The sequence below is a fragment of the Colossoma macropomum genome, unplaced genomic scaffold (assembly GCF_904425465.1).
Source record: "Colossoma macropomum unplaced genomic scaffold, Colossoma_macropomum, whole genome shotgun sequence".
Lineage (NCBI taxonomy): Eukaryota > Metazoa > Chordata > Actinopteri > Characiformes > Serrasalmidae > Colossoma > Colossoma macropomum.
In genome coordinates, this window is record NW_023494789.1 from 50,330,724 (window position 1) to 50,347,736 (window position 17,013).

Below are 17,013 nucleotides of genomic sequence, written 5' to 3' on the forward strand. Positions count from 1 at the left end.
GAACCTTTTAAAAAATGGTTCTGTATAGCACCAAAATGGGTTCTCCTATTGTTATGATGTCAAGCTTGTATAAAATAGCAGAGGCCTTTTTGGGGCTATATAGAACCTTTTCTATCTACTGACTGATAAAAACAGATGCACTGAACCGCGCATGCACAAAAATGAGTAAAAATATCTGTAAAATTTGTAAAAATATTCAAATTACTTTCCAGTTTTTTTCCGATGAAATTGTACAAATTTGATCAAATATTAATTGCAGCCCCAACTTTTATGCAAATTCAGCCGATTTACACAACATTTGGCGTTTACATGAATCTTTTATATTCTGATACTGACCCTAACATCTTTCGTGAAATACATATAAATACGGAGAGACTCTTTCTGTTATTCCGCTCTTTAAACAACTCCATTCAGCTTTTACTAGACAGTCAAGCTCAGTGCTCACTTTTCATAAACATCTGGAAACGAATCTCTTTAATTCAGCTTTTAATCAAAATGTATTTATCTGTTTAATTTGATCTGCTTTATGTGATTTTTATCTAATACTCATAACTTCCTCTATCATAAACATTTAAGGTTAAACATTATCACCCGTCTGTAAAGCACTCAGAGCTGCCACCGGTATGAAAAGTGCTCTGTAAATAAAGATATTATTATTATAAACATTCGTGGATGGAATCCAAGCTAAGGACAGTCAGCACACCCGTGTGAAGAGCACAGAATGGAACTCTTGAAAGAATCGCTTTAATTCCCTGAAGTAAAGGCAGAACGATGTTCAGGGAAAGCTAGAAAGACAGAAAGTAAGAGAGGTCATGCGCTGGTTAATGCCAGCCAGTGCTGCGCTAACTGTCTGCGCAGCTGCTCCTCTAGATAAACACGCGTGTCTGCCCTCTGACCCACATCCAAACGTCCACTCTGTCGCTCTCGGCCAGCAGAGCACAGCTGCTTTCACTCTACCAGCGCCTGTTTGCTTGGTTACTATAGCGACGTGCTGGTGTTTGTAGTGTTCGCGGATATGGCACGACCACAAAAGCGCGGGTTCCTGTGCCCGGGGTTTTTTCTCTCTCTCTCCTTCGCGTGACACTGAGACGCGCTGCAGTCAGACTCTGAAAAAGCGTTCTGAGTCAGTTTCAGGCCTTGTGACGAGCGGGTGAAGACACTCGCGGGGCCGAAGGGGGGCCAGGACCGTGTTTCTTGGCCGGCTCGCGCAGACAGAAAGGCCACTTTGTGAGAACGAAGTTGGAGGCACGGCCTTTTGTTACATCATAATTTCAGAGTCGGCTCCAGTCTGTCTATTATTAGAACACAGGCCTCAGTCTGAGAACAGAGGAGCCAGATTAGGAGCTGCCTGTTGGCTCTGGGTTCTGAGGGTGGAGGGTGGAGGGTGGGGGTGGGAGTCTCTAGGCACCTCACGATTCAATTCGATTATAAAACGATTATCGACGCATCTTAATGCATCTTTTTTCTACACAGGATTTCTTGCTTTCTCACTGTGTGAGGACTGTGTGGTACTTTAAAGCAAAGTATCTGTAATGATCCATAATGAATTTACTTCCAATATCTTTTATTAATAAATCAAATGGAAGTGATGTGGTGAGTGAACTGGAAGGCTCTCATTCACTGCTCTTGTTTGGAGCACATGAGACGCTGCTGCCACTCATCTGTGGTAAAATGCGCTGTTATGGTGAAATAAGATCCTGTGGTAATGAGTGTCCACACAGCAGATTACAGCTAGTCTACCTGCTTTCTTCAGTGAGTCCATAACTTTGGTTTTGGTGTCGTTGTAGACAGTGGGGGGGGTCACCGTGTCAGTAAAATATCTCTGAGGCGGGGCGCTGTATCTCAGCTCCAAAGTGTGCAACATAGAGCGAAAGCCCTGGTTCTCAGCGACTGAGTACGGATGCAAATCCTTGGCAATAAAAGCTGCGATAGAGTTTGTAGTCCACTTTATCCATTCCGCGTTGGGTGGAAGCTTTGACATTGCTTGATCGATGGTCCTCTGGTTGGCAGCAACTACAACCGGGTGGAAAATGGGTGGAAACATGTAATATGGTTTTCCCCCTCAACTCCATAGAAGCCAAAGTGCTTCCATACACTAGCTCAAGAGTCGGCAACCTGCGGCTCTTTAACTGCCCTGTTGTGGCTCCACAGCTGAATCAGATTAGTAGGTAAAAATAAAATAATCCTCCTTTACAGTAAAATAAAGCTCTGCTGATCGTTCAACACAGTTTAACAATAAATGGTCTTAAACTCTGGAGTTAATGTAGCCTATAACTGCTAGTTCACCCAGCTAGTAGATAACGAAAAGGCAAAGAGAGAGATTTAAGACGAAAATCGATAATTTGGAGCTGAATAGACTTCGGAACAGGAAAATTTGAACGAGAAGCTGGAGAACCAGAAACTGACTTCAGCCTTGTAAAAAGTAGTGCAGGGAAAGCTGCTGACAGTTTAGCAAGGTTAGGTGAGCAACTAGGCGAGGCGCATTTTCATACACAAGGCAGCTCAATATGGGGGTGGGCAGTTATTTCCAGCCATACAAGGCCAGTTTCAGGGGTGGACGATATGAAAAACTACAACATCACGATACTTAAAGATATTCTTACTACAATATTTAATTTAATATGTGGTTTACACTAACACAATGCACCACAAAACTATGAATACAAAGAACATTTCACACACTGTGCAGTACAGAAGCCAGCTAGAGACAGCAGTGTGTCAAATTATTGACTTAATACCTCAAAATATCTTATTTTCTCTATATAATCTCATAACAATTACTAATTATGTCATAATAATGTCTTATTATGCACTTTAAAAAGACGGTTCTTCAAGGGTTCTGCTTCTGGCAATAGTGAAGTCAAAATATTGACTTGTTTTCATGAAATATTAAATTAACATTTCAAATCAGTATCATTTTCTGACAACTTAATATCTTGAAATATTGATATATATTAAGTATATCAAAATAATTCGCTCAAGATTTGGAAAGAATGTGACAAAATTATGAGTTAATAAACTTTAAGAAAGCAAGTAAACGGTTCAGTATTTTCCTAAAAAATTATGGTTCTTCAAGGGTTCTTTAGTAAAGAAAATGGTTCTATATAGAGCCATAAACATCCAAAGAACCCTTTGCATGATTAAACGGTTCTTTGCATCATGAAAGGGTCTTCAGACTGATGGAGAACGCGTTTTATATGGTTATATAGAACTGTTCTGAAAATGGTTCTATAAAGCACCAAAAGGGCTCTTCTATTGCTACAGGCTTGACATCGTAAGTGTAGAAGAACCTTTTTTGGTGCTATACAGAACCCTTTTCAAAAAGGTTCTATACTGAACCATCTACATTATCCATCAATGTGAAGAGGCTCTTAGCGATGCGAAGAACCCTTTAATTAAGGGTTCTTTAAATGTTCATGGTTCCATATAGAACCATTTTCTTTACTAAAGAACCCTTGAAGGACCATCATTTATAAAAGTGTACAAAACCAGTTACTTACTTTAATAACTCATTATTTTGTCACAGTCTCAAAAAATAATTATTTTGAGATACTAAGGCAACATTTCAAGATATTAAGTCAATATTTCTCAAAAAGTAAGTCACTGGTTTGAGGTGTTAATTTAATATTTCACGAAATAAGTCAGTATTTTGACGTACTACTGCCAGAAACAGAGCATGCAATAATTTTGAAAAATGGGTGGAATGCCCCTTTAAACTGCCCAACACTGGCTGAGTGGTATGTGTTTGTTTGGGGGGGGGTTCTGTGTTCCTGCTGTCCCTCCTGTTTTCCTTTGCTGCTATTATGGAAAGGTTGATGGCAGCAGGCTTTGAGGTTCTCTCTAGCAGAACGAGATACCATCCCGTCACTGAAGCTGCAGCCCGAGGGTTAAAAACACACACAGAACAAAAAGCAGAGCCGCTACGCAGAACAGAGCTCTGCCAGACAGCGTGAGCCGTGTGGCGAGGCCAGCAGCAGTGAGGAACTGTGAACACCCCCTTCTTCAGAGCCAGGCTTTAGCAAGGTTTTGGTTTTGGGCGGGGCTGCACAGTTACTTCAGTTACTTTCCATTCCTGCTGCAACAAAACTTCTCCATAATCACAGCTTTACAGGACAGAATGTGCTTTTGGCCTCAACAGCACAGCATTTCAAATAGTTTAGAGTTAGTTTTTAAATATAAGAGCTATGCAACGTCTAGAAGGTCACAAAAGGTCAGTTTTCAGCTTAAAAACATTAAAAACGTCTGCATTAAATACTTGCTCAGATGTAAACAGAGTGATTCAGAGTGGTTTGGTGTGAAATGGTTCAGGTTGGTGGTGATAGGAACCAGGGGTTGCCATGACTACAACGCAAATATAGAGATATTTACTATCCAAAACCACCAGTGAGCCTACACGAGTCTTCTGAGTGTATATGGAATGTTGGTGATGGAAAATAGCGGAAAATCTGTAATAATAAGTTTTCTTTGGGGACTATTTTCCCTCACAACACCCTGCGTGTATCCCTCCACCATTTTAGGCCGAAACCTTCTCCAAACTATCGTAAAATAATGTAAAATAATGGCATCAGGAAGCGTATTCGTAACAATTTCATATATACTCTCAGAAACAAGGGTACTAAACTGTCACTGGGGCAGTTCCCCTCTCGTCACTGGGGTGGGACCCTCAAGGGTCCATCTCAGTACCTTTAGTCAGGGAACATAACTGAACCATAATCCACTGAAATGATATGTTCTAAGCTGTACTGACTCCACACACCCCGTCTCGTCTCCAGGCTTTTATTTTACTGTTCTGTTTAAAACATTCGGTTATGAAAAGGTACAAATACGAACTTTTCACCTGGAAAAACTTATTTAAGGTTCACAATCAGACCTTAAAACCACTGTTGGACCTCTGAGGGAACATTTACACTGTAATGTACAAGAAATGTACCTGCACAGAACCTTTATTTCTAACAGTGTAAAACCTTTCTGTGAGGGAGTTTTTAGAGGTGGACGTCTGGTTCCTATCACCACCACTGTGAACAATTCTGACTGTCTAGAATGAAGCATTTTCACACCGAACCACTCTGAACGACTCTGTTTACATCTTAACCATGTAATTATGCAGAAATGTTTTTAAATCAGCAGCGTTCTCATTTAATGGTGTACTATACTGTAGAAGAAGGGTGTGGTTCTGTGAAAAACCTGGCATCTAACTGCAGAAACCCAGCAGAAAGGCTTCAGGCATGAAGGGTAGTAACTGATTTAATCGTCAGCTGCTCTGAGGTCTGGTCTGAGCATGCACACTGCACTCTGCATGCGTTCTTCACTGTCTATGTGATAGAGCAGCAGCTGTCAACGTTCCTGATCTGGGAGTGGTTAGGAGACACATGGTGGGTTTCTTTCTTCTGCCACTGTGGGAGGGCTCGAGGCGGAGCCTACAGTAGGTTATGGCCTCCGAAAAACTACCAGAGGCAGTAAACAACTGTTATATAAAACTGGATGGGATGACAAAGCCTACCTTATTCAGCCATTCCACCTTCTCCACGTCCGGGAAATTGACCTGCGGGACAATAAAGACAGTAATGCATCCGATTCTGTCGTAACGTAAAAGGATGTGGTTGTTACAAACAAGAAGCTCATCACAAAACAGACTTTAAATACTCCTTAAATGGAAGAAATAGCTGACATATTTCTCCTATCTGTCAAGAAAAAACTCCCCAGCCTCTGTGTGAGCATGTTTCAGCAGATTTCTTCAGGGAGTAAAGAGGCTCTTATGTGTGGGCAGAGGCTACTTTATTTACTTAAGAACCCTTTTTTGCACTTTTTATGCACTTTATTTATTTCCCTGATGTCCTCTTACAACATTTGTGTGATTATATGTATCAAAAACAGTCATAATTCACTTTTAAATGACCATTTTCCAACCTCTCTGCGTCCGTTAGAATTAAACAGACTGATTTTGGTTACAGTGCGTTTAAGACTGACATCGCTGTTGTCAGAAGAAAACCTCGTATCTCCAAAATGGTAACTTTACAGGAGAAGGAAAAAACCATTTTCACTTTTAATGTAAGTCAATGGAACCAGACTTTTTTCCAAGTGATTTTTGGCCGTTTCTTTTGGTCCATTCATCACGAAATTTAAAAACAATGTAAAGGACGACAGACATTTTCAAATTATGTAAAAAACTGAAAAACGGCAAAAATAGAGATACGAGGTTTTCAGTTATATGTAAATGACATCTGTTCTGATTGGCTGCCATGCATTGAGTCTCATTTGAAAAAGCAGTCCTTATAGGCTCAGCATGAATGCGCGGAGCCAAACTGCTGCATGCAAAATAGATGGATATCTGTATATATATAAATGCATTGGTTTTTGTGACATCACAAAAAACAATAAATTACAAACAGACCATTTTTGCCGATTAGCTTCCATATATGGTCTGCTGAGCGGTCAGTGTGTCAAAACTTTATTAATGTTTACACACCCGCATCAAACTATTATTTCAAGAAGATAGAAAATTCCACGATACAGACTCTGTAAGTCAAACCACAACTGATATTTGATTACAAAGCAGAGAGGTCAAAGGTATGTTGCACTGCTCAAATATGTAAACAAAATTCTATAATTTAATATAAATTAGTTTAAAATAGTACACAAAAATAAGAAGTAGTGCTGAATGGTATGGTTTTAAGGTACAGCAATATTTATACTGATATATTTGAGAGATAATGTGCATTATTACAGCATTATGCAGGTGTCTCAGTTCCCAAAAGGTTTGTTTTCAGCATTATAATTCTATTTTATGTGCGTCACTGATGGCATCCAGATCGTGGTAGTTAACTACAGGGTGTGTCGTTTACTGGGAGCTTCAGACTGTTGTAATACAACAGTTTAAAATCTATCAAATCTAAGTAAATAGTGCGTTTCCTTCTGCAAATGCGCCTTCTGTCTGGTTAATGTTTACAATACTGCATCTAAAACAGGTTATATTTCATGTTTGTAAGACACTCTTTTAACACAGAATATCAGTATTCAGATATCACGGAGTAATTCACATCAATGCAGACTTAAATACTATCTGGTGCCACAATACTGTGATATATTTGGAGAACCCTGTGATATTGATAATATCAGTATCATCCAGCACTAACGAGAAGCCCTTCAAAGCAGCTGTGCATGTGTTTATACTTTGCTGAGCTGAGCTTAATGACTCCACATTATCCCTCTAAGCCAGTCGTGAGTAGACGGGGAATGACGGGGCATTAAGCAGTGGAGAGATGGGCTGGACTGTAAAAGGAGGCGTATTAACCCTCTGGAGTCCACGTTTCTATATCTGTGTCTGTATATTTGTGATGATCCAGCACAGAAATCCAGTTCAATCATTTCCAGAATCTGTAGAGTTTCCGTCTTATCATGAGATCATACGAGATTCACATCCGGAGTTATGAGCCTGTGAAGAGGGGCTGAGATACACGTCATCTGCCTCTCACCGTGTGGAGCTGGTGGATTTGAGCTACACTGCCTCCTGTGTCTCAGCTTTATGATTACACTACTCTAAAACCTTTTCTCAAAATCCCAAAAAATGTCCTGTCAGTTGAAGCAAAACACTTTTAAGTCATTTTTAACCCGTTTCACATGAATCTGTAATCACTGTCTTTGGTATCATGATATACCTGTGAGTGAAAGTGGGTCTGAGGGAGGGTCTCTGAGCTAGCTGAGCGTTTTCTCTCCATGATAGTGGGGCGTGATGGGAGGGGGAGGCGAAATACGTTTTTATTGGCTAATCATTTTTGCCCCGCCCACTAGTGCATGATGATGTAATCAAAAACCAAATACATTTTAGATGAGAGGCAAAAGTCACAACATTTTCATGGAAAGAAAACAAAAGTTTTGTCTGTTAAATTATGAAATATGTTAATATATATAATATGAATATGTAAAATTATTCTTAATATGACTAGGAACAATGTAAAAAGGGTGAGTTTTTATTTCAGGCTGTCTTTTAATACCAGCTTTAACACCCACTATGAGTCCAAAAGGGCTGTATAGCGCAAAATGATATGCATGATATGCATAATTTCATACAGAGCGCTACTTTGTGAGGTTCACTGCAACATTTCCAAGCTTGTTTGAGCTTTCAGTGAAGATTCCCGACAGCAAACCTCTATGAAACCATAAGTGCTGTAAAAATGTACGTATTATTACTATCGATTTTTTGCAATTTTTTTCAATATCATGATAATTTCCATATATATTATGCCATCATGGCTTTAGATGACCTTTAATGAAGCATTATGGAAGTTAACGAGCACGTGAAAGCATCTTATGAACCTTATATGGCTTGTTTTGGACTGTTTTTGTTATCCGCCCTGAAATGACACCAAAGCAAAACCTTTCGCACTATCACAGTTTTACAGAATGCGCATTTGCAGAAAGGAAACAAACTCTTTACTTAATGTTTATGCATTTTAAACTGCTCTTAAGTTGGCTGCCAGATCCTGGATCCCACAGAATTAAAAACTAAAAAGAATTCAGCTATTTTATAGACGTATGCCAATTATCGTCCACATACATCGCTTAACCTGTATCGCGGTATATCGATGTATCGCCCAGTCCCTCTCAGATTCTTACCCAAGCAGGAAGATCTCTTTTCGCCACGCTTGCAGAGGAGCTCTCCTGATCTTCACCCAGAGACTGTATGGCAGCTTTTAGACGAGCTTCTTTGGCCTCTCGGGTGTGTTTCCAGCCCGAATAGACCATGAGGCCGAAGACCACCAGGCTGGTGCTCACTCTGTAGTACCCAGCCAAGTAGACGGGCAGCAGCGCCGTTAGGCACTTCCCAAAAGTCCACAGGATCGCCATGGGGTCGATTCTTCCGCTCCTCACCGCCGTCTCCTCTCTGCTCGGAGCTTCTTCCGGCGCTTTAGTCTCCTCTGAGGCCTCTGGGGTGGTCCTGCTGGGCTCGGGGGTCTTCTCTGCCATCGTGGCGAAGTTGTTTTCCTCCCCCAACGCTCAGAACAACACAACAGGGAGCTCGCGCTGCAGTGAGATAGCGGTGCAGTAAGGCAGCCTGCAGCTGAACTGCATCTGTTCCTCCCCTCGCGCTTGCGCTCGCGCTCTGGGCGTCTGAGAGAGAGAGAGAGAGGGGAGAGGGTGGGCTGCTGCTGCTGAGGGGGGAGTGTAAATGCGTCGCAGTGCGGATCTGCTCTGCTGAGCTCGTTTGCGCGCCGTGACTCAGCCTGAAAGAATGAGCTGGTTCCTCATCAGTCAGCCAAGTCCTCAAAACTCCTCCACTGAACTTTTTCTGCTGCTCTGCTTCCTGTAGCCCCAAAACAGGCTGTGAGAGGCCTGACCTGCTCAGCTCGGCTCTGCTGCTGGATGGAAACGCCCAGAAAAAAACGCAGCAGTTTTTTGGAGAAGAGTCAGAGATGCATAGATAGCAAATAGCTCTCCAGCACAGCCCCCATGCCAAGTCATGCACAGAGAAACAGGCAGGGATTAAAGGGGAATCCCACCCAACATTAATGCATATGGGTCATTCTACAGAAACGTCCACTTTCCTGTCTCTCCATAGGAGTCAGTGGTGTTACTGATCCTCATTGGTGTTACACATAATAAAGGAACACCAGAGACATTTTAATGAAACATGCATTTCACTAAATAACTGCTACAGAGCATCAAACCACATGTTGTCAATCATGGAATATCCACTAAAATATGGAATTTAATCCATTTGTATTCTATTTTTTCACAGTTACCTCAGAATAAAGTCGGTCACACCAGTGACTTCAGCTAAAAGCTTCATATGAAATCATGAGCTGAATGAGAAAATCTCTGATAACTGAAAGACACAGTGGACTCACCATGAGCTTTTCTTCATAGATCCTCAGAAAACAGGTAAAAGGAAGTCGAGTGATGTCATCAGTGTGACTTTTATTTCAAAATATAATATAAAAGATTTTTTGTTACACAGTAACACCAGTGACACGACTCCTGGGGAACTTTCATTATATATTTTATAATATTTATTTAGCATTTGTTTTCTTTATGTCATCTCCATAGTCATGTATAGAGTATTGTAGTTAAAATTGCAGAAAAATGTGTTTTTTTTCTTCAAAATATGGCCTCAGCCTTCACACATGACTGTGGGGATGAGCTCTTCTGTGGTGCCTGGAATTCTAGATAATTGACATGTTTTTAAGTGTAATATATCTGTAAACGCTAGGGACACAAAAATGGACGTTTTTGTAGAATGACCCATATTCAGTCCCTGAGATGATCATTCAGAGTGGTTTGGTGTGAAATGGTTCAGATGTCTTTACAGTGGTGGTGATAGGAACCAGCGGTCGCCATGACTACAACACAAATATAGACATTTTATTTACTATCCAGAACCACCAGAGAACCTACACGAGTCTTCTGGGTATTTATTCTGCCTCACTATTTTGCCTCACACCTCCCTGCATGTATCCCTCCATCATGAATGGATAAAAATGCATTTTAGGCCAAAAAATGATCATAACTTTCATAAAAGTGTCTCAGTGTATTCAGTCCCATTTCACATAGTAACTTTCTGTGAGGGAGCTTTTAGAGGTGGACGTCTGGTTCCTATCACCACCACTGTGAACAATTCTGACCGGTAAGTTTCTCTAGAACAGAGCGTTTCGCAGTTATAATTAGTAGTTATAATTTTCTGGACTGTTATGTTGAGATAACAAATTAATTATCTTGTAATCTCAAGATAACAAAGATCATAAGTTAATTATCTTGTGATCTCTAAATAAGAAAGTTGTTATCCTGATATCATGACTTAATTATCCTGTGATTTCAGGATAACAAAGTTGTTATCGTGAGATTACAAGTTAATTATCTTGTGATCTCAAAATAAAGTTATTATCCTGAAATTAGGACAATTATCCTGTGATCTCAAGATAGCAGTTATCTTGAGATCACAAGTTAATTATCTTGTGACCTCAAAATAAAGTTGTTATACTAAGCTCATGACTTACTTATCCTGTGATTTCAAGATAATAAAGTTATCTTGAGATTACAAGTTAATTATCTTGTGATCTCAAAATAACAAAGATGTTACCCTGAGATCAGGACAATTACCCTGTGATCTCAAGATAGCAGTTATCTTGAGATCACAATTTAATTATCTTTGACATTAAAATAAAGTTGTTATCCTGAGATCATGACTTACTTACCCTGTGATTTCAAGATAAAGTTATCTTGAGATTACAAGTTAATTATCTTGTGACCTCAAAATAAAGTTGTTATACTAAGATCATGACTTACTTATCCTGTGATTTCAAGATAATAAAGTTGTTATCTTGAGATTACAAGTTAATTATCTTGTGATCTCAAAATAACAAAGATGTTATCCTGAGATGAGGACAATTACCCTGTGATCTCAAGATAGCAGTTACCTTGAGATCACAAGTTATGTCATCTTGTGACATTAAAATAATAGTTATCCTGAGATCATGACTTACTTACCCTGTGATTTCAAGATAAAGTTATCTTGAGATTACAAGTTATCGTGTGATCTCAAAATAACAGATGTTATCCTGAGATCATGACAATTATCCTGTCATCTCAAGATAACTTGTGATCTCAAGATAACTGCCATCTTGTGATCTCAAAATAGCAAATTTTTATCTTGAGATCATGACAATTATCCTATCATCTCAAAATAGCAAAGTTTTTAACTTGAGATCACCACTTACTTATCTTGTGATCTCAAAATAACAGATGTTATCCTGAGATCATGACAATTATCCTGTCATCTCAAGATAACTCGTGATCTCAAGATAACTGCTATCTTGTGATCTCAAAATAGCAAATTTTTATCTTGAGATCATGACAATTATCCTATCATCTCAAAATAGCAAAGTTTTTAACTTGAGATCACCACTTAATTATCTTGAGATCACCACTTAATTATCTTGTGATCTATTAACTAGTTATCTTAAGGTAACTTCCCAGAAAAGTATAGCAACAGCTCGTGGCCTCTCCGGACCTCTGAAATGTTGGATAGTGGGAATCAGTGAGCCATTTCACATCAAACCACTCTGAATGAGTTCAGTTACATCCTGATCACTGAATCATGCAGGAAGTGTGAGTGAAGGTCTCCTTTAAGCCATGGAATCTGAGTGTAGTTCATGATTTGCAAACTGAGTCTCGTGTTTAGCGTCGTGGTCTATTTAGTATTCAGCACACATTTGCATGATTTTGCATACAGCCTTTGTGGATTTCTGTACCTGGAAGGCCACTTACCTTTACAGTGGTGGTGACAGGAACAGGGGTCGCCATGACTACAACACAGATATAGACATTTTATTTACTATCCAGAAACACCAGTGGACCTACACGAGTCTTCTGGGTATTTATTCTGCCTCACTATTTTGCCTCACACCTCCCTGCATGTATCCCTCCATCATGAATGGATAAAAATGCATTTTAGGCCAAAACTATCATAAAAGTGTCTCAGTGTATTCAGTCCCACTTCATGTAGTAACTTTCTGTGAGGGAGCTTTTAGTGGTGGACGTCTGGTTCCTATCACCACCACTGTGAACAGTTTATATGGAATGTTGATGATGGGAAATAGTGATTCTGATTTCTTTGGGGAATATTTTGCCATGAATGGACCAGATCCCCAAATATCTCAACCAGATTCCCAGAGGATATGGAAGGAAAACAGCCCCACAGTAACCCAGATCCACCCCAGCACTGCACAGTGTGGATTAGATTCCTTGTAGTAACTGTATTCAGGCTCCCTCTCCACATCTGCTAATGCCAAACCCACCTCTGGTGCTTCCTGCTTTTGTCTCACCTCAGTTGCAGTGATACTATCAAACTCCAGAGTCTTACTTTTGTGGCGTGATGACAGCAGAGTTTCCTTCGAGCTCTGTAAACAGCTCGTTGGTATGAAGGTGGAGTCTAATTGTAGTTGTGCAGAATTGGTGACCCCTTAACCATCTACAGCACGTTCTCCATCAATCTGAAGAACCATTTTACGATGCAAAGAACCCTTTAATCATACAAAGCGTTCTTTGAGTGTTCGTGGATCTCCATAGAACCATTGTCTTTACTAAAGAACCATTGAAGAACCATCTTTAAAAGTGTAGAATCTTCAAGATATTATTGTCATTTTGCAACACATTCAGAACCTCATAGCAACACCCTAACAACCACCTGGGATATCATAGCAAACATCTGGGGTTGCATAGCGAATGCCTAGCAACACCCTACACACTTAAATATGATGGTTCTCAAGTGCTCCTTACTAAAGAAAATGGTTCTATATAGAACCATGAACACTCAAAGAACCCTTTGCATGACTAAATGGAGCTTTGCATCGTGAAAGCGTTCTTCAGATTGATGGAGAATGTGCCTTGGGTGGTTCTATATAAAACCTTTTTGAAAACGGTTCTATAGAGCACCAAAAGGGTTCTGTTACTGTTACAATGTCAAGCTTGTCACAATAGAAGAACCCTTTTTGATGGTATATAGAACCTTTTTTTTTTTTAAAAGATGCTACATAGAACCACCTACAGCACATTCTCCATCAATCTGAAGAACCATTTCATAATGCAAAGAACCCTATAAAAAGCAAAGGGTTCTTTGAGTGTTCGTGGTCCTCTATAGAACCATTTTCTTTTCTAAAGATCCCTCGAAGAACCGTCTTTTTTAAAAGTGTAGAAGCTTCAAGGTATTTGTCATTTTGCAATACATTCACAACCTCGTAGCAACACCCTTGCAACCACCTGGAATGCCATAGCAACCACTTAGCAACACCCTACACATTTAAAAATGACGGTTCTTCAAGGGTTCTTTAGTAAATGGTTCTATATAGAAACAAACACTCAAAGAACCCTTTACACGATTAAGGGTTCTATGCATCATGACAGGGTTCTTCAGGCTGATGGAGAAGGTGCTATATAGCACCACCTAAGGCACATTTTTTCCCAAGCCTTTTTGGACCATTTCCTTTGATGCAATCATCATCAAATTTACACATAATGTAAAGGGCGACAATATTTTTTTAAATGGTCAAAAAACGAAAAACTGAAAAACTAAATTGTCAAAAACAATTTTCAGAGCTGCAGCTATAAAGCCATGTATTATTTAGTCACTATGTGAAAAAAGACCACAGGCCTTATATGTGGTTGACAGTTTCATTCATTTTGTGCAAAAAGATCAAAAATCACTTCACACAAACGTAATCCACAAAAAAAGACCACAAATGAGAGCAAACATGTAAATTCACAACCTCTTTCCAGTAAATCGACGGGTAACGTACGTACGTTACACGGACACGTCCGCGTTTTATGACGTTCGTATGTGTCTTTAGCACAAACACATCACTGGTTTACAGTCAGAAACAACTGTTCATTAAAACACTTCACCAGTGAGTGAGTAATAAAGGGACGTGCTAGTTTCCTCGTAGCTCCGTGTGCTGGTGTGCAGTAGTCATCTCTCAGGTCCATGGAGAAGCTGACAGGCGTGTGAGCTGCATGAGTTCTGACCGATGCTGGCATCTGCTAATGTGGCAGGGTGGTGATCCTCATACTCTGACTTGCAATGGGATACGACACCATCGGCGTTGTGGCGTGACTCATCGTGATGCCCGGTAACGGCTGCGCCATGGACACGGCAACCGGCGCCACAGAGACCGCGACAGGTGCCATAGAAACGGGCGGGGCCATGCCCTGCGCGATAGTCTGAGCGAGCGCGGCGGAGAGGGGGGCGATCTCTGGGTTCAGATGGGGCGGCGGGGCGGTCGGGGGCGCGGCGTTGGCCGGGGGGGCCGTAGGGGCTCCTGCTGGAGCGACCAAGTCCTGCTGGGTGACGGGGCGAGGCTGGAGCCCCGCGCTGCTCAGGGTGGTGTGAGTCTGGGCAATGCCGTGGTTGTAGGAGCTCACAGAGCCAACAGGGGGCGCCAGATTCTGCTCAGACGGGGCGGGGGTGGAGGAGAGAGTCATGACTTTAGCCTGGCTGCGGAACTGAGCGTTTTGCTCCAGCAGGACTTCATTGGTGGCGATGAGATTGGAGACCTGAGGTGTTGGAGAAAAAAACAAAAAAGACACAAATCAATAACAATTTATTCAGTAGACTTGTTACCTGTGAAACTGCCTCAGTTCATTTACTAAACCCTGTTGTAAACTACCTCATACCCCTTAGCACAACACCTGCTCACAGGTAAATACAACAATCTGTCTTAAATGCTATGTAAATATGAAGATAGATATACTTTTATTCATACGCTTTCATATTTTCACTTATGTCTATTTTTCTATTTCTGCCTAATTTATGTAAGTTTATGTATTTATGTCCTGCTACTGTAACTGCAATTTCCCATTTTGGGATCAATAAAGATCGATCGATCTATCTATCTATCTATATATCTATCTATCTGTCTGTCTGTCTATCAATCAATCAGCTGGTCTATCTGTCTATCTATCTATAAACTGATCAATCAGTCTGATTGTCTACCAATCAGTTTGTCTGTCTATCTATCCATCTATCAGTCTGTCTCCCTGTCTTTTGAACAGTTTGTATATCCATCTATCCATCCAGCCATCCATCAATCCATACATACATACATACATCAGTCTGACTGTCTATCAATCAATAAATCAATCAGTCTATCTATCTAGCTATCTATCGTTAACACATCGTCTACAGGAGACAAACAAATATGCTATTTTTATGTAAATCTCAGTGCATATTTTCTATTTATTTGCAGATTTTAACATGTAGGAAAGAAATACAACACAAAATATAAAATGAGCCCTAACATAATTACACAGGCCACATTCTATATCTTAGTTTTTCCCCCCAATATGTTAAATTCAGCAAACAAACAGTGAGTGTGTTCTCTGTTAACTTACTTCCACTTAGAGAGTCAACACAACACAGACAGTATAAACACAAACAAAATATCCTGTTCCACCTTAAATGGTGCAGCAGTTCCGATGTCTGAGGTGCCAGAATGTAACTGCTACTCCATTTAAGGTGGAACAGGAAAATCTGAACAAGAATCTGGTGAATATCTGACTTCAGCTTCATATCACTGAAGTATTAGTGGTGGGTGATAATAAATAATTGCCCCCCTCTTTGAAGGCATATGATGCCCTAAATGTAACCAAAGCCCAGCAGTGAGGAGCTGAACTTTACCCTCCTCTGCTGTCACTGCAGACTGGCAGGGTCGCCTACAGAGCAGCGCTGGTAGCTGTTAATGAAGTGATGCTCTTTTTATTTGAGGGTCCCATTTCAGAGGGAAGATTTCAACCACTAATGCTTGTAACTCTGTTCCAAAGGGCGACACTCGAAAACAAGGGGTAGGGGTAAAAATAAGAAAGGGTTGGGCCTAAGTCACTGTGTATGAGATTAATAATATTTGGCTTTCAGTTACGAGTTATGCCTATATTTTGTTATTATACCTTTATTCCATAAATGACTCCTTTGAAAATAGCAGTGCAACTATGCACACAGTGCACACACAGTGCAATGACCATTAAAAGTAGAACAGCATAATCAGGCGACCTTCGGACGTCTAGAATAATAATAAAATTTCCATGGTTGGACTGAGAGAGACAGGGCTGAGTGATCACTGCAGGGCACAGAGAGTGCAGCCCTCTATCTCAAACCACATCACAGAGAAATATGATCAGATTTAACACGGTTCCAGTCTAACTGACGCTGCCAAAATCGATTCTCTATAGAAAATCTACATCATTTATGATCTCCCTGCATAAGTAACTATGACTAATCTGTTCCTTCACTACAGTTTGTCTTATGAAGCACCTTCAGAGATGCAATTTTACCCTGGACTTTACCCATAATTTAATAGGAAGAGGTAAAAAGCGAACACAAGCAAATTCCGATAAAGCAGACACGTCAATATACCTGCCAAGACCCGGGAAAGGCTGACGTGTGAACCACAGCCGATACAAAGCTGAACGTTTGTGTGACGCTTCTGTTTTTACAGGTGATTTTTTCAGTGTGGTTTTGTAAGTAGAAAC

At 40.4% G+C, this 17,013-nt stretch overlaps 2 protein-coding genes across 3 annotated transcripts in view; both read right to left on the reverse strand.

The window, feature by feature from the left end:
* Window positions 1-9,293, reverse strand: part of esyt1b (extended synaptotagmin-like protein 1b) — an 83,619-nt gene extending 74,326 nt beyond the window's left edge. For both annotated transcript variants that reach the window (XR_005007297.1, XM_036571572.1), the window contains exons 1-2: window positions 8,614-9,293; window positions 5,501-5,542 (exon numbers count right to left, since the gene is read on the reverse strand). Coding sequence is in view for 1 of the 2 variants with exons in the window: in XM_036571572.1 (XP_036427465.1) it covers window positions 5,501-5,542; window positions 8,614-8,964 (393 nt within the window). In the remaining variant the exon portion in view is untranslated. The remainder of the gene's footprint in view (window positions 1-5,500; window positions 5,543-8,613) is intronic.
* Window positions 9,294-13,699: 4,406 nt separating this feature from the next.
* zc3h10 (zinc finger CCCH-type containing 10) overlaps window positions 13,700-17,013 on the reverse strand; it is an 11,302-nt gene continuing 7,988 nt past the window's right edge. Inside the window, exon 3 of the mRNA XM_036571573.1 lies at window positions 13,700-15,042. Coding sequence (XP_036427466.1) covers window positions 14,530-15,042 — 513 coding nt within the window. The 3' untranslated portion in view covers window positions 13,700-14,529. The remainder of the gene's footprint in view (window positions 15,043-17,013) is intronic.